At 41.8% G+C, this 27880-nt stretch overlaps 2 protein-coding genes across 5 annotated transcripts; one reads left to right on the top strand and one right to left on the bottom strand.

Moving 5' to 3' along the window:
• Positions 1–4832: 4832 nt before the first annotated feature.
• On the top strand, positions 4833–20887 carry LOC110529618 (ralBP1-associated Eps domain-containing protein 1). 4 transcript variants are annotated; one of them, XM_021611975.3, is made up of 19 exons: positions 4833–5857; positions 8670–8793; positions 10173–10366; positions 10597–10756; positions 12213–12277; positions 12705–12870; positions 13148–13211; positions 13457–13611; positions 13770–13888; positions 14383–14463; positions 16437–16524; positions 16746–16844; positions 16995–17067; positions 17162–17360; positions 17616–17789; positions 17884–17970; positions 18073–18212; positions 18920–19025; positions 19195–20887. In XM_021611975.3, the coding sequence occupies exons 1-19, from the start codon at positions 5705–5707 to the stop codon at positions 19261–19263; spliced, it is 2316 nt and encodes a 771-aa protein (XP_021467650.1). In that variant the 5' UTR covers positions 4833–5704; the 3' UTR covers positions 19264–20887. The 4 variants fall into 4 exon arrangements, with proteins under 4 accessions (XP_021467650.1, XP_021467649.1, XP_021467652.1 ...); XM_021611974.3 differs by having other exon boundaries at positions 12213–12346; XM_021611977.3 differs by lacking the exon at positions 14383–14463 and having other exon boundaries at positions 4834–5857; positions 12213–12346.
• Positions 20888–22545: 1658 nt separating this feature from the next.
• On the bottom strand, positions 22546–27139 carry LOC100136120 (clusterin-1; the record flags this gene model as incomplete). The annotated part of the gene is given in 9 exon segments (NM_001124418.1): positions 22546–23014; positions 23141–23316; positions 24968–25194; positions 25530–25661; positions 25754–26192; positions 26397–26567; positions 26744–26892; positions 27009–27063; positions 27065–27139. Coding segments are annotated over 9 exon segments (1410 nt in total). The 3' UTR covers positions 22546–23001.
• Positions 27140–27880: the final 741 nt, after the last annotated feature.

Genomic DNA, 27880 nt, shown 5'->3' with positions numbered 1-27880 from the left:
ACTGCACCGCCCACAACCACAAGGCTCTCCAGAGTGGTGCGGTCTGCACAATGCATCACCGAGGTCAAACCCCCTCCTCTCCAGGACACCTACAGCACCCGATGTCACAGGAAGACCAAAAAGATCAAGGACAACAACCACCCGAGCCACTGCCTGTTCACCCTGCTACCATCCAGAAAGCGAGGTCAGTACAGGTGCATCAAAGCTGGGACCGAGAGACTGAAAAACAGCTTCAATCTCAAGGCCATCAGACTGTTAAACAGCAATCACTATAAACAGCCTTCACTGATACAGTGAGGCTGCTGCCTACATAGACTCAAAATCATTGGCCACTTTAATAAATGGATCACTAGTCACTTTAATAATGTTTACATACCTTGCATTACTCATCTCATACGTATATACTGTATTCTATACCATCTTGCCTATGCCCCTCAGTCGTCGCTCATCCATATATTTATATGTACATATTCTTATTCCATTCTTACTAAGATTTGTGTGTATTCGGTAGTTGTTGTGGAATTGTTAGATTACTTGTTAGATATTACTGCACTGTCGGAACTAGAAGCACAAGCATGTCGCTACTCACATTAACATCTGCTAACCATTGTATGGAACCAAAAACATTTTATTTTGATATGTTCTTGGTTAGTTTCCTCTTATCCTCAAGGGAAACAATAACAGTTTATAAAGTCCTAGGTTGCCCCACATACTCCTGAACTGCACCTAATGAACCTCTCAGGCCTGGTCAACAACAGCCTCTGACATTCTACTGGTGATAGTACATCACTGACTAACACATGCTTCTGTTGTTGATGGGCAATAAATGTGTTGACTCTAAAAAAGGACAGGGTGAAGATTGCTAGACACTGACAGATAATAGCCCATCTCAGAAACCTTTTCATAATTAATTTGAGCACCACTAGTAGCTTCGTGTGATGTTTGATTAAATATATCAGTAATTTGCATCTGCATTAATAAAGCAGACCTGAACTCGAGAACCAATTTATTTCGTTGAACGGCATGTGACAGCGATGTTTGTCAGAAACATTTATTCCAGTGCAAAAATTGACTAGAAAGTGCAAGTAGGTTAATTTGTCATGAAGTCAATATAATCTAAACGGTTAAGGTTTTGGGTTTTGTGATATTTCATTAAGAGTTCGTCAGGACTTACTTGATGGTTGGGTTTTGGATTTGAATAATGCCCACGCATACCCGATAAACAGCTGCGGAATAAACAGCTGCGGTGATTGCGCTCCATCCGCAGAACACACCGGCACTAAGTTTCCATTGACCCAGGTTGATTTGACCAAAGCGACGTCGCTACACCATTAGGTGTAGCCTAAAGGAAACGGCAGATGTATAGGACAATCTTTCTAAAGATCGACTAAAATGTTAGCCGTTTGACAGGGGTGGATTTTTCTGTCAGTTTTGTTATTGCGACAAATAACGGAAACTGATAATTATTAGAATATGGCAAATATTAAAATTGCATACTATCCATGCTGGCTTTTGCGTCCAGGTAACTCACCCTAGCAGGCAATTATTGCGTCTATTTTCTATGGAAACTTTCTAAATGTCAACATTATAAAAATCACTTGACAAGTTAATGGAAACAGCGATTATATATTCAACGAATGGATTTTTCGAATAGAGGATGATTGCCGAATAATTTGAAAGGTACACGTGACGTCACCGCGCAACTATAAAGATCCACTCCACATTGCATTCAAAATGTCTACTGCTTGCAACTAAAACGTGAACAATTAGAATGTGGCAAATAAGGCTACATGAGACATGAAACAGATAGGTGGGAGGGCATACATGCGGTCACTGATTTATTACACAAGTACACATTCTAATTATTCACGTGCCAATGTATTGACACGGTCCGTGACATTAACTTGCCAACCAGAAAAGAAAGGTGACGCAATTCAGGCATTCTTCAAAGAGAAACTAAATGTTTTAGTTGCAAGCAGTAGACATTTTGAATGCAATGTGGAGTGGATCTTTATAGTTGCGCGGTGACGTCACGTGTACCTTTCAAATTATTCGGCAATCATCCTCTATTCGAAAAATCCACTCGTTGAATAGATAATCGCTGTTTCCATTAACTTGTCAAGTGATTTTTATAATGTTGACATTTAGAAAGTTTCCATAGAATGCTAATGTTTTTAGCGACACAAGATAGTTCATTGGAAATGCACCCTAGCAGGCAATTGTATTTTCTATGCGAACTTTATAAAGGTCGTGAAAACACAAAATCACAGAAGTTAATAGGAACATCGCTATTAGCGAGGTTTCCATCCAATTGGTGACATTTCAGATTTCATGCGAATATTCTAACATCTGCATAAAGCATTTCCCCACCAGTGGCGTTTCCACCAAACTGAATTTAACTGCAAATGTGTGCACTACGTCACGCACAGCCTTTTATCTGCAACAAGTACACTGCAGTTATTCTGCATCCAAAATACCAGTTGACCGCAGATAAACTGCATTAAAAAAAATAAAAAATAAAGGGTATTGATATAACCAAGCGTTCCACCGACAGCCCTTGCATGATTTATTTTAGACAATTATCCCAACTTCTCGCCTATTTTGTTTTGGCAACATTTTGAAAGTTCCTCCAAAATGTTTCCATCAGGCCTGTCATGAAATGTTATCCCACATACTTTACACAAAAGTTTGATGGAAACAGTGAAACAGACCTGCCAAGCATCTACATAAGACATTTTTTTACTTGAGAAATACTGCAAACATGTTACCTAGATGTAAAATTACTTTAGTAAAATCGTGGCAAAAGCTGACGTGTTCTTCGATTCATTTAGACTATTGTCAGGAATTTATACTGACAAGCAATTACGGTCACATCGAACCACACTCTTAATGAATCTGCAGGAACCCCTCTTTATACGTCTATTGGTCTAACCAGTTAAGTGTAACTAAATGAATCGAGAATGTAATCTACATAATCCCCCAACGTAATTCTCTCTCATGAAGGCCATCAACAATAACTATTAATGCTGTATAATGATAGGAGACGTAATAAGGGGTTTTATTTCTCCATTTAAAATAACAAGTGCACAATACAACAGAGCAAAGGAACTCAACACCAATGAAGAAAAAAAGCACAATGGGGAAGAGAGGGCACACTAAATCAGGGGGAACCAGATGTGCGTAATGAGACAAGACAGACCTGAGTACCGGCCTCAGGGACAAGGTGTGGGTCAGTCAGGGCGCCAATGGTGAAAAACCCTGCTCAGCGAAGCGTCCAGGATGTCCACCGCAGGAACACGTCGCCACTCCTCTGGGCCGTACCTCTCCCAGTCGATGAGGTACTGGAGACACCCCACCTGACGCCTCGAATCCAGGACTTCACTGACCTCCCTCGATGTCCAGAGGAGGAGGCAGGGCGTCACTGGGTCCAGCCTCAGCGAGGGGACCAGGCACCACTAGCCTGAGGAGAGACATGAAAAGTCAACAGGGAGTTGCAAATGGTACGTTACCTCATTAACTCTCCTCAGGACTTTAAAAACGGACACACAAACCAAAGACTTAGCTTCCGGCAGGGTAGGCGGAGGGGCAGGTTAAAGGTGGAGAGCCAGACCTGGTCGCCTGGAGAGAAAACAGGCGCCTCATTGCAGTGGCGGTCGGTCTGTTTCTTGTGCCAACACACTGGAGACGAGTGTGCGCAGCGTTCCAGGTCTCCTCAGCGCGCCGAAACCACTTGTCCACCGCAGGGGCCTCAGTCTGGCTGGGTTGCCAAGGCCGGCTGATACGCCTTTCCAGTGCGTATTGGGGTGAGGTTAGTGGAGGAGTGGCGGAGGGAATGCGGCACGTACTCAGCCCAAGGTGGAAAAACCCACCCACTCCCCCACCGGTCCTGACAGTAATACCTCAGGACCCTGCCCACTTCCTAATTAACCTGCTCCACCTGTCCATTAGCTTGAGGACAGTACCCAGAGGGGAGACTGACCATGATCCCCAGGTGTTCCATGAATTATTTCCATACAAATGAGGTGAACTGAGGGCCACGGTCTGATGCAAAAGGCAGGAATCATGGTCGCAGGCAATGGTCAAAAACAAACAAAACCTCACAATCATACAAACAGAAAGAACTGAACTAAATAGGGAACTGATGAGACCGAAGACAGGTGAAATCAATCAACAAAAATGAAAGACAGGGCTACGTTCCAGAACACAAAGAAACATGGCTATGTTCAAGAACACAAATAAAAAGAACAATGTTGACTAAGAAAAGAAAAGCAGAACCCTACCTGTAGCTTACACAGATTTGCAGACATTATCGCAGGTGCAGCGAAATGTTTGTGTTTCTCGCTCCAACAGTGTAGTAAAACATAGCAATACAAAACAATACACACAATGTAAAAAGAAAGAAATTAAGAAATGTCCGAACAAATCCAATTAATAACCCAAATAGCACTGTAACAGTAATCCAAATGCAATCTAATTTTTCGTCCACTTTCCCTCGCCTCGATTACCTTGGAGAGAGGACGCAGGAATTAAGGACGCAGGAATTAAGCAAACCAATTGAGAAAAGGAGAGGCAGCCAGGAGAGGGGAAAGTGGACGAAAATGTACTTGTATGAAATGAGACTCTCCTTCTCCAACACTTATGAAGTTTAGAGGGTGAAAACCCAAAATAGATGTATAAAGTGATTAAAACAAATGTAGCTAGTTGTGCAGGACATTTTTTAAATAAATGATAAGTAACACATGTTTGCGTGCATTCCTTCGATAAAACAATAACTGATTCAAAGGGGGTGTGGCAGATTTCTAAATTGTTCTGAGAAGGATACACTTCTGCTTCCTCACCAAAAGGAGGCTATCGAGGAGGGGAGGACCGTCTTCCGTTTGCCTACAAACGAATTGGAACAACTCCTCGACCACAACACTTATCGGTTTCCGGGTTATGGAGGAGAGAGGACGGGGAAGAGAGGGCTAAGGACGGACTTTGTCAAATGACAAAAGGCCATTGAATTGAATGGGGAGATCCGTTCTATTCATTATATTTCTATGGTTGACATCCTTCATCCGGGACACGGTTAGTCCCCTGCTTTGCAGACACGCGCTGACTCTCACCGTCTGTACGATGACATCACGGGGTATAGGAATGGCGGCTCTGGCTGATGGAGGAAAGAGCCAAAAGACCCTGAAACTTTACTTCTAACATAATTAAGAAAGATTTTAAATTGATTGAAACAACATACGGTAACGGAATAGAACCGGAAGAACTCGAATTCCGGTTGATTTACTGTTCAATAGCGACTTCCATTCTCGGAAGTTGACTACTGGCACTGCTGACTTCAGGCTAACGTTGTTAGTTAAGCTACCTGCTAATATCATATAGCTAGCTTGTTTAGCTAACGTTGGTAGCAACGTCAGTCATTATTTACTCACATTTTATTGATTGATAAATTCATACATAATTATCCGAAATAAGTCATTGTTCTAATTAGTCGGCACGTAATATTGCTACTAGGCTAGTTTCTGAGGACATTCACGAAGGTGAAATAAAAAAAGAAAACCCTTCTTGCCATAGCTAGCTAGTTACAGTAGTATTTAGCTAAGCTGAGAAACTAGCAAAGCTGACCAGCAACGTCGCTCCTCTCGCCTTGTTGAGTCCAGTTATCACAAGGATAACAAAATTAGTCTGCTGATCGCGTACTTTTGATGCCATAATGGAAAGTTTAACGTTAACTGATGTGGAGCAGAAGTATTACTCTGATTTGTTCGTTTATTGCGATACGGACAACACCAAGAAAGTGGCTTCCAACGGCAAAGTTCTTGATCTTTTCCGGGCGGCCCAGCTACCCAGTGAGGTTGTCCTGCAGGTAAGCTAGCTAATGTATCAATATGTGAAGTGTGATAGAGATTTATTGTATCTGGCGTGCTTGTTGACTGGTGAACGTGACAAGACACCTTCTAACGTTAGCCAGTTGCAAAGCCCTTTTCACTTTGCTAACTGCTAACCAAGTATGCTACCCAGAGGAAGTTAGCAAGTTGCTAGCATTACATTATCTACATGGGCAAACTGATGTTAATAGACATGTTCTTTCAGCACCATATTTATTTCCAATGTTCTTCTAGCTATCTTTCTGCTTGATAGTCTTACAATTTTAATTATTAGCTACCTAACAGTCGATAGCCCACTTCCTTCCTTGTGCAGTTGATGACTGGATACAAAGTTTACAATAATATTGTCCATATTAAACGGACACAATCTAATTTGTATTACCTTGATTATATAGGTCGTTATCTGTGCAGAGCGATCGATTTGGCTGCTGGGGGGTAATGTGACCCCCACCTTTTGCTATTAACGACAATTGTGTGTGTAATATGTGTATGTATGTACCTTTAACTAGACAGGTCAATGACTGCCTGCACCGGCCAAACCCAGATGACACTTGGCCAATTGTGTCTGCCCTTTGGGACTCCCAATCACGGCCAGTTGTGATACAGCCTGGATTCGAACCAGGATGTCTGTAGTGACGCCTCAAGCACTGAGATGCAATGCCATAGACCACTGTGCCACTCAGGATCCCAGCTATGTGTCGTTTTTCAAGGGATTGTTAAATAAATGTTATAACTATCATCACCTCTTGATATACACATTTCCGATTATTCCAAATGTTTAGCTCTATCATCCAAGTTAATCAGCAATTAACTGCATGCTTAATCATGATCAGTTAACATCCATTGATCATGTATTTTCAGATAAGTGAGGGTAGCCTATCAATTTGGTATGTAGCTAAATGTGTAGTCAAACATGTTATTAGCTAGCTAGCCAATTTGTCATGGTCCATCAATCAATGAAGCCTATCATGTCTGTTAGCACCAATAGTGATTAAACACTCTTAAAAGCAATGTTAAAAATGTGATAATGATAGCCAACTTCACTAGGTTGGCCTACGTTGATTGGAGAAAAAAGTACATTACCTCTACTTACCACTATGTTTAGCCAAGTGTACAAAGTTTATACCGGTAGCTTACCAGGTAAAAATTATCAACTAACAGTACATCGGCAAAGACATCCCTTCTGCTTGACATGCAGAGCCCACAAAGGATGGGAAATTAACCTAAACCACTCATACTTGACAGGTCTAGTTCACTTTTATATCACTCAAATATCCAATTGATGGTGGCCAATATTGAGAGATATTGTGAAACTACCCTAACATATCTGAAATTACATGATCAATTGATGTTTACTGATCATGATTAACATGCAGTTACTTGTTGTATAACTCTGATAGAGCTAAATTAGCTCCTGATCATGACTCTCATTTCCATGACATTACACTACACATCAGACTCATTGGATGAAGGCCTCTTCTGTACTGGGGTGTTTTGTTAAGAACCCAGAAGCTTGGGATGAACATTAGTATGCATCACTTGTGGTACGGTATCTTTTAATATCAGCGAGAAATAATAAAGAAAAGGTTAAATTAATACCCACCTTTTTTATAGGGTTAGTGAGTATTTAGCATTTTTTATTTGAAATGAAAGTAAAGGGCTTTATGTTTCTAGACACTTATCACAATTGAGAATCGATTCATGTTTTAGATGGAGAATTTGGTTGTTTGGGCTGCAAGAGCCAGTCTAACTCAGAAAATAAGTTCCTTGGACCTTAAGGAATAACGGTAGGCTCCGTTTCCTTAAGAGGTGCACATTTAGCTATAGCCGAATATGCAAATTGTTTTGCATGGAATAATCAGAAATGTCATTCTATGCTCTTCAAGAGGTGATAATATTACAACCAAGTAGTTAACATTTATTTTACAATCCCTTCCCCCCCCTCCCCCCAGCAGGCAAATCGAAAGTGCTGCACCTTTATTGTGACGGTTTGTTGATAATGACCTATCCAAAGGTCAAAGTGCTCATTTGAATGATTTATCAAATCCAAGATGTAAAGTCAGTAGAATGTGCGTTGTAGCACAGACTGAGTTACTTGAACATAGTTCTGTTCAGCTTGCCTATTTCTTTGTATATTCGTGCTATTATCAATTTCTGGGCTGACATCAACATTACTGTCACGGTTGAAGGATTTCTGGGCTGTCTTTCATTCGAAGTGTCAGTTATTGACCGGCTCAGTCTAATTCCTAAGCCATTTGTCCTGGTGTACATAATTAACTTGCTATTTTTTTGGGCCATGATTTCTTCCTCCTGCAGAAACACAAGACTAATAGTTTCTGCTATGGTTGTTTAGTATACTGAAGAATAGGCTTTATACATGATCCATAAATCTGAGATGTGAAATGTTTCCTGGGTCTGTCAGTTTGACCGCCTATTTCACATTGAAATGATGCTGACTCACTAGGCCTAGGCTGGTAGCATCATTTTTTACCAACGTTGGTCTTACCCTATAGCACTGCAATGCTAAAGGCGTACACCTCTCCATATTCAGATAGTGCATGTTCCTTTTAGACATTACAGACCATTTTGTGCAGACACAAGTCACATTTCTCAGTAAGCACGCAAAGCAACAACTGTCTTCCTGTGTTAGGAAGCAATGTCCTTGGAACTTTCTCTGCGAGAGACTGCAGCATTCTCCCCATTATAACATTTTGGCACAAAACAGTAGTGCATTAACAGAATGAGTTTGTATCACTACAGACTGATGTTGGTAATATTTTGTTGTCTCAGATAACAGAGCTCTGTGGAGCCACTCGCCTGGGCCATTTTGGAAGGAGCCAGTTTTACATTGCACTGAAACTCATCGCTGTAGCCCAGTCTGGACTGCCTCTCCGGGTAGAGAGCCTCAATTCTGGTGAGTAAACATGTCTAGAATTCTCCAACTATTAGAAATGGACCCCTAAAATATGAGGCAGGGTATAGCACCGGACAATGTTTAAATCTTTGTTTGCCTTCGGTCTGGTTATATTTAAAATCAACCTGCTGATATTGAAGGGACAGTAGTAAAGAACACATGACTATACAATGGCATTTATTTGACTTCAAACGTTGCAACAGGAGAGCTGATTGCATAACTTCAAAGATGGAATAAGGATAGCCTACTCAGATAGCCTAGCCTATTCAGAGGGGTTGGGTTAGTTGCATTCAGTTGTGCAACTGACTAGGTTTCCCATTTGAATCAATGGACACACAGTAGGGCCGAGACAATACCAATATCGCGATACTCGTTATTATCGTGGCAATTTAACAAAACACAAAGCAGATTTAACTTATTTAGGAAAACAGACACAATGTTGGAAACAAACATCATTAATGACCAAATATCACAATACTGGTATCGTCACAGCCCTAACACATGGGCCTAAAATACAAATAAGGTATGTTTTGGTATTGAACTGAATTTGCTCCCTAGAGATGAGCTGTTTTTAAATGTGTAGTATACTGTCAAAACATGGAGGATATGTGCATCACTTGGGAGGCTCACCCAAGTCTCATATCTGTCTATTAATAAGCAACAGGATGCAAATATATGGATGGTTCAGAGATAGAGCATTGGTGAGCATTTGCAGGAAATAAAGGCATCCCTGTAGGGTTAAGATACAAGAGAAGAATAGAGACTTAAGTCAACAGGAAATTGCACAACCCAAACGGGCGGCTGGGCCAGTGAGATTGGAGGAAAAGACTCCAAGTTGCCCTTCAGAACATGAACATCAGGTTTTTTCCCCCGTCTTTTTTAGCCACCACCTTTTTTTTGTCCTGTGTTTGGTATTTATTTTCAAACCACAATAGGAAAGTGGGAGGTAAAGGTTCATGGTCCCCCAGACTACCCTCCACACCTCCCCGAGAACACCCCACCCTTTTAGCCCACTACCCCAGTTTGGTGGACACACAAAAGCAAACAAACCAAGAAAAAACTAACAAAAGAATCACTCCCACACACAAGCAATTACCCTGACAAACTACAAAAAGACATGAAAACACACACATTAACTCAAACAAAGAAAAACAACTAGAATTGTTATATGACTACATCAAGCTTTGTAAAGCACCTTTGAGATATATATTATACACACACACGTTGTCAATCTTGTAATACTTAACTTGATCTGGTTTTCAATATCAACACTTTTGTTGTGATAAGCCATGCTAGACTACAACAACTGACTCGTCAAGACAACTAGCTGGAGGGAATTTGAGGTAGTGCTGTTATCTAGCAGTGTTTTTCATCCACAGTCAAGGACTTGCCTCTGCCTCGCTTTGTTGTGGCCAAAAATGAGCAGGAGGCCAGACACACAGCCATGTACCCCGACTTGGAGAACCAGGGGCCTTACCAGGGTGTGATTCCACGACCCCCTGGCCGAGGGCAGGTCAAGAAGGTGTCTGCCCACGAGGTCATCCAGCCCTGTGTGCCCACAGTAGAACCACAGGTCAGTCATAATAATTCTTCCCGCCTGGAGAAGTAGTTTAGATATCATGCTCAATAAGAGCTGGTATTTCAATAGTGGTGAAAGTTTGATATAGCCTACATGTTGGAAAAGGCAAGGAAATCAACATTTATTTGATACAAACCAATTTGTATTATTCTTTTTTAGGAAACTGAGACAGATCTAACTTTGATAGACATACGTTTTATCTAATGTTATTTACCCCTCTGTAGCCCGACACCACATCCCCAGTGGTATCTCCCCACCAGTCCCCTCCCACCTCGCCTCATGCCTGGAGAAAGCACAAACGGCAGGCAAGCGGGGGGAACGTAGAGAGACCTCCTGTGGTGGTGGCAGGTGCTGTCTGGACACCTTTCAGAGAAGTACAATCAGGTACACACTCTACTCTGCAAACTGTATCCTCTGCGAAGATGACAATCTGGCGATGGAGATGTCCAATAATGCGTCTTGACGTTCACCATCCTGTAACTTTTGCATGTCTTAAATAAATGAGAGGTTCAGCCAATAAACAGAACTGGTTTGTCTCCTGACAAGGATGTTGATGTCATACAATGCTGTGAAAAAGTATTTGCCCCTTTTCTAATTGTAGCTACTTTTGCATATTTTTTTGTACTAAATGTTATTAGATCTTCAACCAACACATAATATTAGATAAAGGGAACCTGAGTGAATAAATAACAAATTACGTACTTATTTCATGAGCAAAGTCGTCCAAAAAGTTATACTTTTGACTCATCTGTCCATAGAACACTCTTCCAAGAGTCTTGATGATCATCCAGGTGCTTTTTGGCAAACACGAGTCAACTTTTTGGATGAGATGGGTCCCATTTTATGTCAGTTGAAAACCAAACCCTGCATTCCACAGTAAGAACCTCATACCAACGGTCAAGCGTGGTGGTAGTTTGATCGTTTGGGGATGCTTTGCTGCCTCAGGACCTAGACGACTTGACTTAATAGAGAAGGAACCATGAATTCTGCTATCAGGTAATTCTACAGGAGAATGTCAGGCCACCCGTCTGAAGCTGAAGCACAACTGGGTCATGTAGCAAGACAATGATCCAAAACACACCTCTACCTTCTTGCCCTTTGTGCTGTTGTCTGTGCCCAGTGTTTGTACCATGTTTTGTGCTGCTACCATGTTATTTTGCTACCATTCTGTGTTGCTGTCTTGCTATGTTGTTGTCTTAGGTATCTCTTTATGTAGCGTTGTGTTGTCTCTCTTGTCGTGATGTGTGTTTTGTCCTATATTTAGATATTTTTATTTTTAATCCCAGCCCCTGTCCCCGGAGGAGGCCTTTTGGTAGGCCGTCATTGTAAATAAGAATTTGTTCTTAACTGACTTGCCTAGATGAATAATTAAAATAAACATGAAAATGGTTAAAAAGCAACACATTTGAAGTTTTGGAATAGCCTAGTCAAAGTCCGGACCTAATCCCAATTGAGATGTTGTGGCACGACTTGAAATGAGCACTTCATGCTTACACTCAGGGATATCTGTGGGTTTAAGGGGGCAATTACATTTTCACACAAGGGAATTAGGTGTTGAACAACTTTTATTAAATAAAACAAATATACATTTTGTTATTGGTAAACTCAGGTTCTCTTTATCTAATATTAGGTTTTGGTTGAAGGTCTGATGACATTCAGTATCAAAAATATGCAAAAAATAGAGACAATCAAAAAATGGGGCAAATACTTCTTCACCGCACTGTCTCTCTGTAGTCCAGTCCTTCAACAGTTCTTGAGTATGCTCTCTACTGTTGCTAGAACAATCTTTGTGTAATCTAATAGCACTGTCTGAGGCTGTGTAACTATCCTCTCTCCATAGGACCTGTGGTGGTAGGTGATGGGATGTGGTCTGCCCACTCACCTCCCCCCGTTCAGGAAAGCTGGGTCAGTTTGAAAGATACTTATCCCCCCTCCTCCAGCAAAATGCCACCAATGCATCTCTCGCCGGTCCAGGTAGTGCAGCAAATGCTTCCATGGACCTGTCATCTTTCTCACTTAAAGGCAGAGATGGAGCTTTATCTTAACTTCTTGTCTAGCCTACTTCACTATATGCTCTTTTTTGATGGCTTCAGTTTCCCCTTCATAAAAATACATATTTCACTACAATAAATCAGGAACAGTTCTGTGTCCAAATGAGCAAGATTCATTGTAAGTGGGTTAACACTTGCAAATCCTCTTCTGATACTCTTCTGTTTATTTCCCATCGTCCCACAGTCTGTGTATTCATTACCTATTAGTACTATCACAGCTCTTCCAAAGGATTGTTTCAATCTGTTATTTTCCTCTAAATGTTTCACTTTGCTGCCTTTAGGAGAACTCTTCCATACGAACGGTTGCGTCTATTACTACAGCCAATGAAATCCAAAGACAGTCCAGTAGCGGTTATGACGACCCCTGGAAAATCACGGACGAGCAGAGGCAGTATTACATCAATCAGTTCAAGACCATCCAGCCCGACCTCAACGGTTTCATTCCTGGTAAGTAGAGTGATCTTTGTCTAGAATAGGGTTGTAACTTTCCAAAAATGTCCAGGTTTTCCATTAAGCCTGGATGGAGGATTCTTGGAATGAGCAGAACATCAGGAATCTTCAACCAGGATTTCTGACAAACCAGGGAATTTAAGGACATTTTGCAACCCTAGTTTGAGACCACCTTTTACACTTGTTCCCATTTAAAGGTTACAGGGACTCTGGCTGTTACACTACAATGATTGGCCTATCACTAACTGACTTTTCCCCTTTGTCTATATTACAGGTTCTGCCGCAAAAGAGTTTTTCACTAAATCAAAGCTACCTATTCTTGAACTGTCCCACATTTGGTAAGTTATTAGAAGGTGTGCTATTGGCTTTAGTTGAGATGTTCCCCATAGCTCATATGTTATCATTAGATATCTGCTTCAGTTTTAATCTAGGAAGCTATATCAAAGAATGGAAAATATAACCTTCGGTAACTCCTCTTCAATTAATGAATTTGGCTACCAGTTGGTGAATTCACAAGGGATTCCAGCAGATTGCAATGCATGAGTGGGTTTAAATAAATATTCTCACATTCTTTGCATTACAGGGAGCTTTCGGATTTTGATAAAGACGGGGCGTTGACACTGGATGAGTTCTGTGCTGCATTTCATCTTGTTGTTGCTAGGAAAAATGGCTATGACCTTCCCGAAAAGCTGCCAGAGAGTCTTATGCCAAAGCTTATTGACTTGGATGACTCAGCAGGTAATAGCTCGTACTCTCCTACTGCTCCATATTCTGAATCTGTCAAAATCTGCCCCGGGGACCATCTGCTGCAGACAGTTGATTTATGAAACACGGAAAGAAATAAGTGTGATTGAATGGAACAGTCATCCTGATGGTATAAATGTTCCATGTTCTAGAGGTTCCAGACCAGGCCCCTGACGTCGGCTACTCGGGCTCCCCCGTGGAGGTGACCCCAAACAAGTCCCCCATGCCCTCACTCAACCAGACCTGGCCTGATCTCAACCAGGGCAACGAGGTTGGACACAGCACCACCCCATGTTATCACTGTAGAAAAGGACATTATTGAACTTTTACCTTTCCAGCATTTTATAAATGACTTCTCAATGAAATGATCAATACGGTCCTTTCCATTGTGAGGTGTTAGTACCTATCCTCTTGCAGGACTTTCCTGATTCAGTACCTTTCTTCTCCATTTCTGAGAAACACCACTTAGTACTTACTAATTTATATACTGTATATGTTTTGTCAGAAAGCTGCAATTGTTGATATTCTTATCAGTCCCAAAGTCAGTTTGCTCCATTTCTGTTTATCTAGTTATCACTAACCAGTTTCTAGCCAATATCCACCCCCTCCTCACTATTACTAATGGATGATATGTGATGATAAATGTAGTTCATCACCCCTCCTGTGGGAGAGCAGTGGGGTTTGTAACTGGGTCTGGAATCATCCTGTGTGTGACGATCCATTGAGATGCCTGTGGTGCTGATGTACTTCTGCTCTTGTCTCTAGCAGTGGGAGACTTTTAGTGAACGCTCCTCCAGCTCACAAACTCTGACCCAATTTGATTCTAACATTGCACCAGCTGACCCTGTAAGTCAATCACCTAGTTTGCCTGTTTCTGTATTAATGATAATATTAACCCTTGGCCCCTTGATCTCTCTCTTAGAGTGCATGTACTTAATTCTGCTGAATCTGCCACAGCGGAGGTGTCAATGTGATTTTGCTTGCTTAGCTTATTGGATACTCAACTTTCTGTCCCATATGAAAAATATGATATTGGGTTCTACAATATATTGATTTATTTTGACCTTTATTTAACTAGGCAAGTCAATGTCTGGGCTATTTATTTGATAAATTATAGCAGTATGAAATATCTTTCCCATATCTTCTGGTTTGTTAAATCTGCATAATTGCCACGCATATACAGTGGGGCAAAAAAGTATTTAGTCAGCCACCAATTGTGCAGGTTCTCCCACTTAAAAAGACGAGAGGCCTATAATGTTCATCATAGGTACACTTCAACTATGACAGACAAAATGAGAAAAAAAAATCCAGAAAATCACATTGTAGGATTTTTTATGAATTTATTTGCAAATTATGGTGGAAAATAAGTATTTGGTCAATAACAAAAGTTTATCTCTACTTTGTTATATACCCTTTGTTGGCAATGACAGAGGTCAAACGTTTTCTGTAAGTCTTCACAAGGTTTTCACACACTGTTGCTGGTATTTTGGCCCATTCCTCCATGCAGATCTCCTCTAGAGCAGTGATGTTTTGGGGCTGTTGCTGGGCAACACGGACTTTCAACTCCCTCCAAAGATTTTCTATGAGGGTTGAGATCTGGAGACTGACTAGGCCACTCCAGGACCTTGAAATGCTTCTTATGAAGCCACTCCTTCGTTGCCCAGGCGGTGTGTTTGGGATCATTGTCATGCTGAAAGACCCAGCCACGTTTCATCTTCAATGCCCTTGCTGATGGAAGGAGGTTTTCACTCAAAATCTCACGATACATGGCCCCATTAATTCTTTCCTTTACACGGATCAGTTGTCCTGGTCCATTTGCAGAAAAACAGCCCCAAAGCATTCTTTGTCCTCCAAACACGACGAGTTGAGTTTTTACCAAAAAGTTATATTTTGGTTTCATCTGACCATATGACATCATCCAAATGCTCTCTAGCAAACTTCAGATGGGCCTGGACATGTACTGGCTTAAGCAGGGGGACACATCTGGCACTGCATGATTTGAGTCCCTGGCGGCGTAGTGTGTTACTGATGGTAGGCTTTGTTACTTTGGTCCCAGCTCTCTGCAGGTCATTCACTAGGTCATTCACCCCCGTGTGGTTCTGGGATTTTTGCTCACCGTTCTTGTGATCATTTTGACCCCACGGGGTGAGATCTTGCGTGGAGCCCCAGATCGAGGGAGATTATCAGTGGTCTTGTATATCTTCCATTTCCTAATAATTGCTCCCAGTTGATTTCTTCAAACCAAGCTGCTTACCTATTGCAGATTCAGTCTTCCCAGCCTGGTGCAGGTCTACAATTTTGTTTCTGGTGTCCTTTGACAGCTCTTTGGTCTTGGCCATAGTGGAGTTTGGCGTGTGACTGTTTGAGGTTGTGGAGAGGTGTCTATTATACTGATAACAAGTTCAAACAGGTGCCATTAATACAGGTAACGAGTGGAGGACAGAGGAGCCTCTTAAAGAAGAAGTTACAGGTCTGTGAGCGACAGAAATCTTGCTTGTTTGTAGGTGACCAAATACTTATTTTCCACCATAATTTGCAAATAAATTCATTAAAAATCCTACAACGTCATTTTCTCATTTTGTCTGTCATAGTTGAAGTGTACCTATGATGAAAATTACAGGCCTCATCTTTTTAAGTGGAGAACATGCACAATTGGTGGCTGACTAAATACTTTTTTTGCCCCACTGTAAGCCTTTTCTAACCTTATAAACTGTTCTGACAGTATGAAAGTTCTCTTTACAGTCAAAGGGAATGGATAGATTCCTTAAGGCATTATTATTGTGAGCTAATGATCAAACAAGAAACCTTTGTCCTTACAGGATACAGCTATTGTCCACCCTGTTCCCATCCGCATGACCCCAAGCAAGATCCATATGCAAGAGATGGAGCTGAAGAGAACCGGAAGTGGTAAGATGGTTTCCCCATATGATAACAGCGCTTAAACATACACTGAGCTCTGTCCTCTAAAGCAGTGTTCACTTTTGAGACTCCATCAACTAGCAACTCTCACATATTTGGCTGGGAGTGGTGAAGGGATGCACTGTACCCTTTTCTTTTAAGAACTGTTTAAAAAAAAAATATATATATACTGTTGATGGAATTTACTGTTTTCTTTCTCATTCCTGCAGACCACACACATCCTACCAGTCCCCTGATGGCTAAACCACCTGAGCTTTCTGAAGAAACCAAGCTTGCCACCTCTATGAAGTTTGTAACAGCTAACTCTGGTAAGTGTCAAGGGATGTTCCATTATCATAAAGAACCTAGGACTATTGCAGTTTGTAGGTAAATCTATTGTAGAAAATGTCATGTGACCATAATTATATGGCATTTCCTTGAGGATTGGTTAAACAGAATACTAATGTTCTTTACTAAAGGTGATGGTTATAGCAGTTCAGATTCATATACTTCAGATCAAGACCCAATTACAAGTGTTGTAACAAGACAAAGGTAAGTTAGTCTCAATGTCTAGAGATAATAGATGCTTTGTTTATTGAAGCGCTTTTGAACAGTAAGCTCACTAGCCGTGTTGTCTGGGTTGTAGGTCTAATTCTGGGACCTCTCCTGAAGGTCTAAAGGTGGCGGCTGCCCCCCCACCACCCCCTCCCAGGCCCAACGCCTCCCACTCCCGCTCCTCCTCGCTAGACATGAACAGAAACTTTGCCGCTCACCCCACAGGGCCACAGCAATCCGGAGTCGTGGCCTGTCCTCCAGCCATACCTCCTAGGCCGCTACCCACACAGGTAGAAAGCCAATACAGACAGAAGAAAGTCAATCTCATAGCAGAAGAGATGTTGCCACCTCTGGGTAGTCTTTTTTTATAGGAAATATACACATTGAAATGCTGAAATCTCTTCCCTTTGTCTTTTCTTGTCCATACGCTCTATTCACTCTACACAGATTACAGTCATTGACCATGTACTCTCCAGTTAAAGGTTGTGTTCAGTTTTCAACGTGCAGTGTTAAGTCTGAACACTGTTTATCCCCTTTGTCCCCAGACCTCTGGTCCTCATAGTGGGCATCGCTCGGATGAGGGCCTGGCAGCTCACTCCACTACCTCGCCCCAGCAGATCCCAGAGCAGCCCAACTTCGCTGACTTCAGTCAGTTCCAGGCGTTCGCTGCCTCAGATCAGCCCAGTGACGACGGGGAGAAGCACCCAGAGAGTCTGCCAGTGAGTCAGACATACAGTATAATACAGAACATGTTCTATCAGCTGTGCTCTGTTATAAGAAAACAGACTGAGACTGTGTGTGCTCTGTTCACAGGTAGAGAAGTCTACAGAAGGGGCTGGGCCTTTGAGAACTGTGAAGATTGACAACCAGGAAGAGAGAGCTGCAGCTACTGTGAACTCTGTAAGTAGTGGACTTACTGAGACCATGATGCCAATACTGGGGGCCTAAATGTCCTCATTTGTTCAGATGATTTAGACAGCGGGTTTGTTTTTTTCCTGTCAGGCCAAAGGGTCCATCATGGCCCCCCCACCCAAACCTGTCCGCCGGAGACTGAAATCCGAGGACGAACTCCAGGATGAAGCCCTCCCCCCGAAGTCTAACGTCATAGCCACTGTTCTAGCTACACTGCCATCCATTCCCAGGTAGGAACAGGGGTTTCAAAGGAATCTCAAATCAAATGTTATTTGTCACATACACATGGTTAGCAGACGGTAATGCAAGTGTAGCGAAATGCTTGTGCTTCTAGTTCCGACAATGCAGTAATATCCAACTAGTAATCTAACCTAACAATTTCACAACAATTACCTTATGCACACAAGTGTAAAGGAATGAATAAGAATATGTACATAAAGATATATATGAATGAGTGATGGTATAGAAGGGCATAGGCAAGATGCAGTAGATGGTATAGAGTACAGTATATACATATGAGATGAGTAATGTAGGGTGTGTAAACATATGAAGTGGCATTGTTTAAAGTGGCTAGTGATACATTTTTCATCAATTTTTACATTATTAAAGTGGCTGGAGTTGAGTCAGTATGTTGGCAGCAGCCACTCAATGTTAGTGGTGGCTGTTTAACAGTCTGATGGCCTTGAGATAGAAGCTGTTTTTCAGTCTCTTGGTCCCTGCTTTGATGCACCTGTACTGACCTCGCCTTCTGGATGATAGCAGGGTGAACAGGCAGTGGCTCGGGAGGTTGTTGTCCTTGATGATCTTTTTGGCCTTCTTGTGACATCGGGCACATAGTAAATCTGAATAGTGACTGGTCTGTGGTTGTTGATTATACATTAGATTCCGTAGTTAACATCAGTAACGAACTTAAAACTCTCTTGAATACTTTTTGCAGGTCTGTTGGTAAGGATAAAAAAGCAATTCAAGCCTCTATCAGAAGAAACAAGGAAACCAACACAGTTTTGGCCAGACTCAACAGTGAATTACAGCAACAGCTAAAGGTATAGGAGTGATTACAATAATACATGCATGCTAGCTAGCTATTCTGTTACTAAAATGAACCTGATGCTTATTTTGGAAAATGTTATCTTCACAAAATCCAAGCCTTTAACAAGGTTAAACTTTAGTCCTCGTTTGAGGATTGTTTATCTTGTTGTTTTTAATTCATAGGACTTACTAGAAGAGAGGATATCTTTGGAGGTTCAACTGGAACAGCTCAGACCATTTTCCCATTTGTAACCTGTGTGTGTGAGGAGGACAAGTCCATGAGAGAAGATAGGAGAGACCTGAAGGGGCCTTTTGTGTGATGCACATGTTATCTCCGCTGTCCATTCCCTCTGCATTCTGCTGTCTCTTCTGTGGGAACCAGATGGACTGACCGACCGTCTGTCTGTCGGACGGTCTGCCTGATGGTCTGTCTGTCGGACGGTCTGTCTGTCGGATGGACGGACGGTCGGTCGGTCTGACTGACTGACGGGCTGACTGACGGACTTGACCGCCTGTCGGTCGGACTGACGGTCGGTTTGCAACAACACACCCTGACTCGCCCTCATCAGACAGAACAGTCTTTCCAAAGGGGCTGGGATAGGAATGTTACAAATATTGGCACTTTTATTTATCAAAGAAATAGCAAAGATTATTCTGGACGTCAATTCCTTATACTATATCACAGGCCCCGGGGCCAGACTGACAGGCACTGAACTGGAACTTGAGTCATGGGGTATTGAAGGCTGAGTTCCCTCCCTCATTCTTCCCCATGATGACAAGTGTCCAGTAGAGGAGCACTCTGGGGTCTGCCTGTGCTGTGTGTGGGCCTGGTCTCCTGGGACCTGTCGAGGACAGATAATCATGCCAGTGAAGGCATTGTGAGGAGTCTACAGGAGATGACTCTATCCTGGAGTGCTTTGGACTGATCATGTGACAGGAATGAATTCATGTTCCAGTTTATTACAGCATCCTGCTACGCGGAGGGCTATTCTGTCCATGTGCGTCTCTGTATACATGTGTGCTGTATGTATGGTGTGTGTTTGGATTTATTTGGGCACGCAATGGTTACATAAACGGCATGTTGAAATGAGTGTGTATGTATATTTTTTTCTTCCACTAGTCTTCTGCAATTTAATCTGTAACAAAATGAGCTGTGTTACTATGTGAAGTGATTGACCCCCAGATGACAGACCACCTTTTTGTCTTTGCTCCTGGCTCTGTAGTTGCTCATGCTGACGCTGCCTGTGCCTCTTACGGTACATAAATTGAATCAGTCCTGCCCCAAACACAAGGTTCCCTGTGAGATATGATAACCAACTATGGAAGCGAGACCAGAATGAAACGACTGCACTTTTCCCCTGTTTTTTGTTTTTGTCCACCCCCCGCATGTTGTTCATGCTCTTATCTAGAATGAAGACAGTGCTTAAATACAAACCACTTGATTTCTACCTGTATACGGTATCTTACCTAGTCTGACATTTGTGTTGGTATCTACACCTTGTATAACTGTCTTTTTGTTTTTCTGGAACTTCTTGTGTTTTCTTAATTTCTTAACCTGTCTTCAAAAGCCTTACTCCTGGCGTTCAGGTTTCCACTGTAATCTATTCTCCCTGTATTGAACCAAGTTGAGCCTTCTTTTCCCTGCTGTTCAGGTTGATGTACTGTATAAGGGGTATGTTGTACATTGTATATGATACACACCTTTTGATCTCATATGTACATTTGCATTAATTGCTGACTAACAGCAAATATTCTATTTAATTGCTTATATTATGGCTGTGTGATCATAGATGTTTAACTGCATGGATGTATCTCTGCAGAATGAACTAGCAGCTGTGTGATTTTTACACAAAATAAAAACTGCACAATATTTTAACTGCCTTTTTACCAGGTCTAATTTATTTTATTGCTCATTTGACTCAAGGAAGAACTTACAAATGTGTATATTGCTACATTTTTAACACTATCAATTTATGCATTCCAGTCTGACATACAAGTTAACTTCTCCCCAGGTGTAACATTTCTCAAGCAAAAGGTATGTAGTGTATAAGCTGGAAGTAGACGCCTAAGTGGTGTCCATTCGTTTACTCAAATTAGGAGAGAGGTGGTAGGGTTAGGGGAAAATATGTCAAGGCAAAGGGTGGCTACTTTGAAGAATCTCAAATATAAAATATATTTTGATTTAACTCTTTTTTTGTTGTTACTACATGATTCCCTTTGTGTTGTATCATAGTTTTGATGTCTTCACAAAAGGAGAGAGAAAAACTGGAAGGAGTAGGCGTGTCCTTTGACGAGTACTGTGTGTGTATACACAGTGGGGCAAAAAAGTATTTAGTCAGCCACCGATTGTGCAAATTTTCATCATAGGTACACTTCAACTATGACAGACAAAATGAGAAGAAAAAAAATAGGACTTACTAGAAGAAAAAATCACATTATAGGATTTTTAATGAATTTATTTGCAAATTATGGTGGACAATAAGTATTTGGTCACCTACAAACAAGCAAGATTTCTGGCAAAATTGTAGACCTGCACCAGGCTGGGAAGACTGAATCTGCAATAGGTAAGCAGCTTGGTTTGAAGAAATCAACTGGGTGCAATTATTAGGAAATGGAAGACATACAAGACCACTGATAATCTCCCTCGATCTGGGGCTCCACGCAAGATCTCACCACGTGGGGTCAAAATGATCACAAGAACGGTGAGCAAAAATCCCAGAACCACACAGGGGGACCTAGTGAATGACCTGCAGAGAGCTGGGACCAAAGTAACAAAGCCTACCATCAGTAACACACTACGCCGCCAGGGACTCAAATCCTGCAGTGCCAGACGTGTCCCCCTGCTTAAGCCAGTACATGTCCAGCCCCGTCTGAAGTTTGCTAGAGAGCATTTGGATGATCCAGAAGAAGATTGGGAGAATGTCATATGGTCAGATGAAACCAAAATATAACTTTTTGGTAAAAACTCAACTCGTCGTGTTTGGAGGACAAAGAATGCTTTGGGGCTGTTTTTCTGCAAATGGACCAGGACGACTGATCCGTGTAAAGGAAAGAATTAATGGGGCCATGTATCGTGAGATTTTGAGTGAAAACCTCCTTCCATCAGCAAGGGCATTGAAGATGAAACATGGCTGGGTCTTTCAGCTTGACAATGATCCCAAACACACCGCCTGGGCAACGAAGGAGTGGCTTCATAAGAAGCATTTCAAGGTCTTGGAGTGGCCTAGCCAGTCTCCAGATCTCAACCCTCAGAAAATCTTTGGAGGGAGTTGAAAGTCCGTGTTGCCCAGCAACAGCCCCAAAACATCACTGCTCTAGAGGAGATCTGCATGGAGGAATGGGCCAAAATACCAGCAATATTGTGTGAAAACCTTGAAGACTTACAGAAAACGTTTGACCTCTGTCATTGCCAACAAAGGGTATATAACAAAGTATTGAGATAAACTTTGGTTATTGACCAAATACTTATTTTCCACCATAATTTGCAAATTCATTAAAAATCCTACAATGTGATTTTCTGGATTTTTTTTCTTCTCATTTTGTCTGACATAGTTGAAGTGTACCTATGATGAAAATTTACAGGCCTCTCTCATCTTTTTTAAGTGGGAGAACTTGCACAATTGGTGGCTGACTAAATACTTTTTTTGCCCCAGTATATATATTCACAAAAAAAATAGGGGGGATTGGAAATGATGCAGACAGACGAGGACAAAGTACAAAATAAAAAGTTGCAATTCACTTGAAACAAGGATCAGTTTTACTCAAAGGGTAACATTAGTACTATATTCTTCTTTCTCCTCAAGCCAACAGGACTTGGTGCACCATTTCTAGTTAGGTTTTTTATAGCAGGATGAACTCTAGTTACACAGAACATATAGGAATACAATAACTTGTAATATCAACAATGATGAGGACGTAGCTTTCACTTCTATTCTCTTCTCTTATAGTTGACTTGTGAAATTGTCCTGAACATTGGTGCCCTCCAGATGTTTACTTCACCACTCTGGGAAGGGAATAACGTAAGTTAAAATACATTTCTTGTCATTGTCACATGGTGCAGTTGAACAATAATAAATAAAGCCTGGTTTGATTTGCAATATTATTTGTCCAGTAATAGAGCAGAACTCACACTGTTGTCTGTTTGTAGCGGTCAAGGGCCTCTTGTGCCACCACCTCTGAGAACTTCGGGTCGTTCCAGGTAATGTCTCCAGGCACACTGAAGGTCATGGCAGGGGTGTTAAACAGCTGCACAGACACGTTGGTGTCCCCTGGTTTCTCAGGGTCCTCCGTGTCCTTGGACATGACCTTGGAGGAGATCAAGACATTTCAACATACAGTTGAAGTGGGAAGTTTACATACACTTAGGTTGGAGTAAATAGAACTCGTTTTTCAACCACTCCACAAATTTCTTGTTAACAAACTATGGTTTTGGCAAGTCGATTAGGACATCTACTTTGTGCATGACACAAGTCATTTTTCCAACAATTATTTAGACAGATTATTTCACTTCTAATTCACTGTATCACAATTCCGGGTCAGAAGTTTACATACACTAAGTTGACTGTGCCTTTAAACAGCTTGAAAATTCCAGAACATTATGTCATGGCTTTAGAAGCTTCTGATAGGCTAATTGACATTATTTGAGTCAATTGGAGGTGTACCTGTGGATGTATTTCAAGCCTACCTTCAAACTCAGTGCCTCTTCGATTGACGACATGGGAAAATCTAAAGAAATCAGCCAAGACCTCAGAAAATAACTTGCAGACCTCCACAAGTCTGGTTCATCCATGGGAGCAATTTCCAAACACCTGAAGGTACCTCTGTACAAACAATAGTATGCAAGTATTAACACCATGGGACCGCACAGCCGTCATACTGCTCAGGAAGGAGACGCGTTCTGTCTCCTAGAGATGAACATACTTTGGTGCGAAAGTGCAAATCAATCCCAGAACAACAGTAAAGGACCTTGTGAAGATGCTGGAGGAAACGGGTACAAAAGTATCTATATCCACTGTAAAACGAGTCCTATATCGACATAACCTGAAAGGCCACTCAGCAAGGAAGAAGCCACTGCTTCAAATCCACCATGAAAAAGCGACTATGGTTTGCAGCTGCACATGGGAACAAAGATCGTACTTTTTGGGGAGATGTCCTGTGGTCTGATGAAACAAAAATAGAACTGTTTGGCTATAATGACCATCGTTATGTTTGGAGGAAAAAGGGGGAGGCGTGCAAGCCGAAGAACATCATCCCAACCGTGAAGCACGGGGGTGGCAGCATCATGTTGTGGGGGTGCTTTGCTGCAGGAGAGACTGGTGCACTTCACAAAATAGATGGCATCATCTATGGGTCTTCCAAATGGACAGTGACTATGCATACTTCCAAAGTTGTGGCAAAATGGCTTAAGGACAACATAGTCAAGGTATTGGAGTGGCCATCACAAAGCCCTGACCTCAATCCTATAGAAAATGTGTGGGCAGAACTGAAAAAGCGTGTGTGAGCAAAGAGGCCTACAAACCTAACTCTGTTACACCAGCTCTGTCAGGAGGAATGGGCCAAAATTCACCCAACTTATTGTGGGAAGATTGTGGAAGGCTACCCAAAACGTTTGACCCAAGTTAAACAATTTAAAGGCAATGCTACCAAATACTAATTGAGTATATGTAAACTTCTGACCCACTGGAAATGTGATGAAAGAAATGAAAGCTGAAATAAATCATTATCTCTATTATTATTCTGACATTTCACATTCTTAAAATAAAGTGGTGATTGTAACTGACCTAAGACAGGGAATTTTTACTAGGATTAAATGTCAGGAATTGTGAAAAACTGAGTTTAAATGTATTTGGCTAAGGTGTATGTAAACTTCAGACTTCAACTGTACGTCTATTCATAAGACCATGATAAAAAGAAATACTTTAGTAAAAGAAACCCCATGCAGACTATGGAGTCTCACTGTTTCAATCTTGAAGATTCCATCCTTGGTGTCGGTATTGTTGGCCAGGGCAGACACCCAGCCAAACTGCTTGCTGAACAGGTCCAGCAGGCTGGATGTGTTAGACATCTTCTCCTCAAACCTCCTCAGCTGCTTGTTGTACTCCTGGGTGAACTTCTCAGCCATGGCCAGGGCCTGCTCCAGCTCCTCCTTCAGAGGACCAGTCAGAGGCTTCTTCCCAGAGCAGTCTGGACGAGAGAACATCAATTCATATAATACACAACTATATAGTCAACAGGGTTGCTGTTGTCCCTTCAGCCCTATGTCAGCAACTTCTGGTGTGATGTAATAGCAACTTATTATACTTGATTCAGCCAAGGCATGGCTTTGTGGTATCATAGAGACTTGAAAATGTAGGTGTACAAGCCAGTGCATGTTGCATGATGAATGCTACTCCCTGTGATGTCAGTGCCAAGGATAATCCTGCTTGCTTTTGTTCAGACCTGTTCTGACCTCTGAGTTATGAAGCACTTGGGTTATGTGAATGTTGCAAAAGAGAAAAGACAAATCTGAAGGGCTTTACCAATATCCTGGATCGCTACACATTTTTCACACTCTCCTCGCAGTTTAATGCAGCCAGCAGAATTGCGACGTATCTCTCTGCAGGTCATACCGGAAGGCTTTGTCACAACAACATCCTCATTCACACTCCCCTCTGTGGAAAAAAAGACCCAAAGGTAATTTTATGTGACTCTTCACATCATATTATGGTCTAATAACAGTTGTTTAATTAGGACTGAGGCATACCCTCTGAGGGGTTGATGTCAAAGTTAGCATCTGCATCCATGAAAGGCCCCATGGAGCCAAAGATATTCCAGGCCATGTCCATCATGGGAGCGAACATGTTGTGGAACCCATGGAAGTCTGGGTCCTTCAGAGGGGACCTGACCACACGGGAATGCACCTCGCCCGCCTTTGCTCTCTCATTGGCCCTCTCACCCTGACCCCAGATGCTGGGCATGCGGTAGGGGCTGGGGAACATGGGAGGGTTGAGGGAGCGCATGTGGTCAAACACCCTCATGCTGTCAGTGAAGATGCTGTCCACCCCATCGGCCACGTTGGAGTAACGCTCCTCCAGATTCTGGAACCTCCAGCTCTGCTCCTGGTCCTCTCGCTCCAGAACATCCATGTTCTCCCCGTTGATCCAGATGGAGAATGGAGAGGTCCTGTTCAGAACCTCTTCCAGCTGAGAGAAAACAGGAGAAAGCAGCTAGTACAACAGTAACCTATTTTATTTGGAAGGATTGTATAACAATAGTTAAGCACATTGATCATGTGCTTTTGTACTGCACACCCCTGTGTAAGTATTTCTCACAAAACATATTTGAGTTACAATTGCAAACCAATGTGGAGATTGATTGATGATAGTTCTGTGTAGTTGAGGCGATACCTGTCTGCCGACTAGTCCAGCGCCACTGCTGCAGGTCCTGGAGTAGTACTTGATGCAGGTGTTCTTCAGGCAGGGCTTGCACTCCTCCCACAGAGACTGCATGGTGCCGTTACACACCTCCTGCTCCTCACTCAGCTTCGTCTCCATCTCCTGAGCTGCCTTCAGAGCATCCTGACAAACAAGCACAGAAACAGGGTCAGTGGCTGGGAACTACTGTAATCACCCAGGAAACTGTATAAGGTGATGAATTGCATACAAAATGTACAAGTTGATCACTGATTTTTTGGGGGGGCCAATATAGTGACCAAAGCTCAACATGTACAGTATGATGCTCAAATACACTGTACCTCTTTTTGCTGTGAAGTTTTCTCCAGGGCACTCAGGAACTTCTCATGGTCCTCTCCAGACCTCTCCATCACTGTCTTCATCTCCTTCACCCCACTGATAGCATTTTCTATCTGCTTGTCCAGGTACTTCATTCCGAGGAGGGAAATCTCTGCCAATAAGAATCGTTGCTTAAAAATAAATCTCCAAATGACTCCAATGGACAGAACATCCCGCATCATACAATTTACCGGTATTTAAAAAATGTTTTGTTCTCAGATGACTTACGGCTTAGATCGTCCTTGGATGGAGGCAGTAGACACTGAGCAGAGACCAGGAGCAAGGCAAGGCCCACTATTGACCCTAATGCTTTCATCATCACTTTTTCTCATATATCAAGCGACTGATGCAGTACAAACCTGAAAAACAGACATGATACAATATCACTGGCAAACCTAAATCTAATACATTTATGGGGGGGGGATGCCTATGGAAGCTACTTGGGGCTGAGGGTATTTTGGATGTAATGATTACACCTCATGAAAAGCACTGCAAAATGACCTCATAGTTCACTTCTGACCTTGGTGTTGTTGTGATGTTGATTATATCCACTAGAGGGTAATGTTGCACATCTAATAATGATAATAGTGTGACTAGGGTTGCAAAGTTACCGGAATCTTCAGTAATTTTGGTAATTAAGAGAGAATCTATGGCAATCTATCGTAACTTTGGTAATTTATACTTGAATCATTAAAAAAATATTTATATATAGTATATGTTTTTACATCTGTGTCCATATTGTCCATGAGTTTCTAGTAGATACAACATATGGTTCAAGAGAAAATTGACTGACTAATGAAAAAAAACATCTAACCGACAATGGCAAGTCCATAGTTGCAACTCTTCCAACTATTGACTTTTTTCATCATTTGATTAAAAAACATGGACAACAAAGTAGTAAAATAAAATAAATAAGTGTGTAAAATAATATAATATTTAATATAATATAAAGGATATTTCATGCTGAAACCCTCATATTAAAAACCAATGGTATTCACTACGTTGATGGTAATGTTTTACAGCTTTGTCATGACATTTTTTATTTGAATATCATCTTATTTAATTATTTCATATATTTTACATGTGATAAGGTCACACAG

Source organism: Oncorhynchus mykiss, chromosome 8, assembly GCF_057628025.1.
Source record: "Oncorhynchus mykiss isolate SJ-2025 chromosome 8, ASM5762802v1, whole genome shotgun sequence".
NCBI classification, from domain to species: domain Eukaryota; kingdom Metazoa; phylum Chordata; class Actinopteri; order Salmoniformes; family Salmonidae; genus Oncorhynchus; species Oncorhynchus mykiss.
The sequence above is the reverse complement of the archived record's forward strand: the minus strand, read 5'-3'. Positions and strand labels throughout refer to the sequence as shown.

Excerpts from the sequence above, each read along its gene's own strand:
- LOC110529618 (XM_021611974.3), top strand. The coding sequence starts at position 5,705 with ATGGAAAGTTTAACGTTAACTGATGTGGAGCAGAAGTATTACTCTGAT. Across the intron at positions 12,871-13,147 it reads CCTCAACGGTTTCATTCCTG|GTTCTGCCGCAAAAGAGTTT; the intron begins GTAAGTAGAGTG and ends TCTATATTACAG. Across the intron at positions 17,361-17,615 it reads CTAGGCCGCTACCCACACAG|ACCTCTGGTCCTCATAGTGG; the intron begins GTAGAAAGCCAA and ends CTTTGTCCCCAG.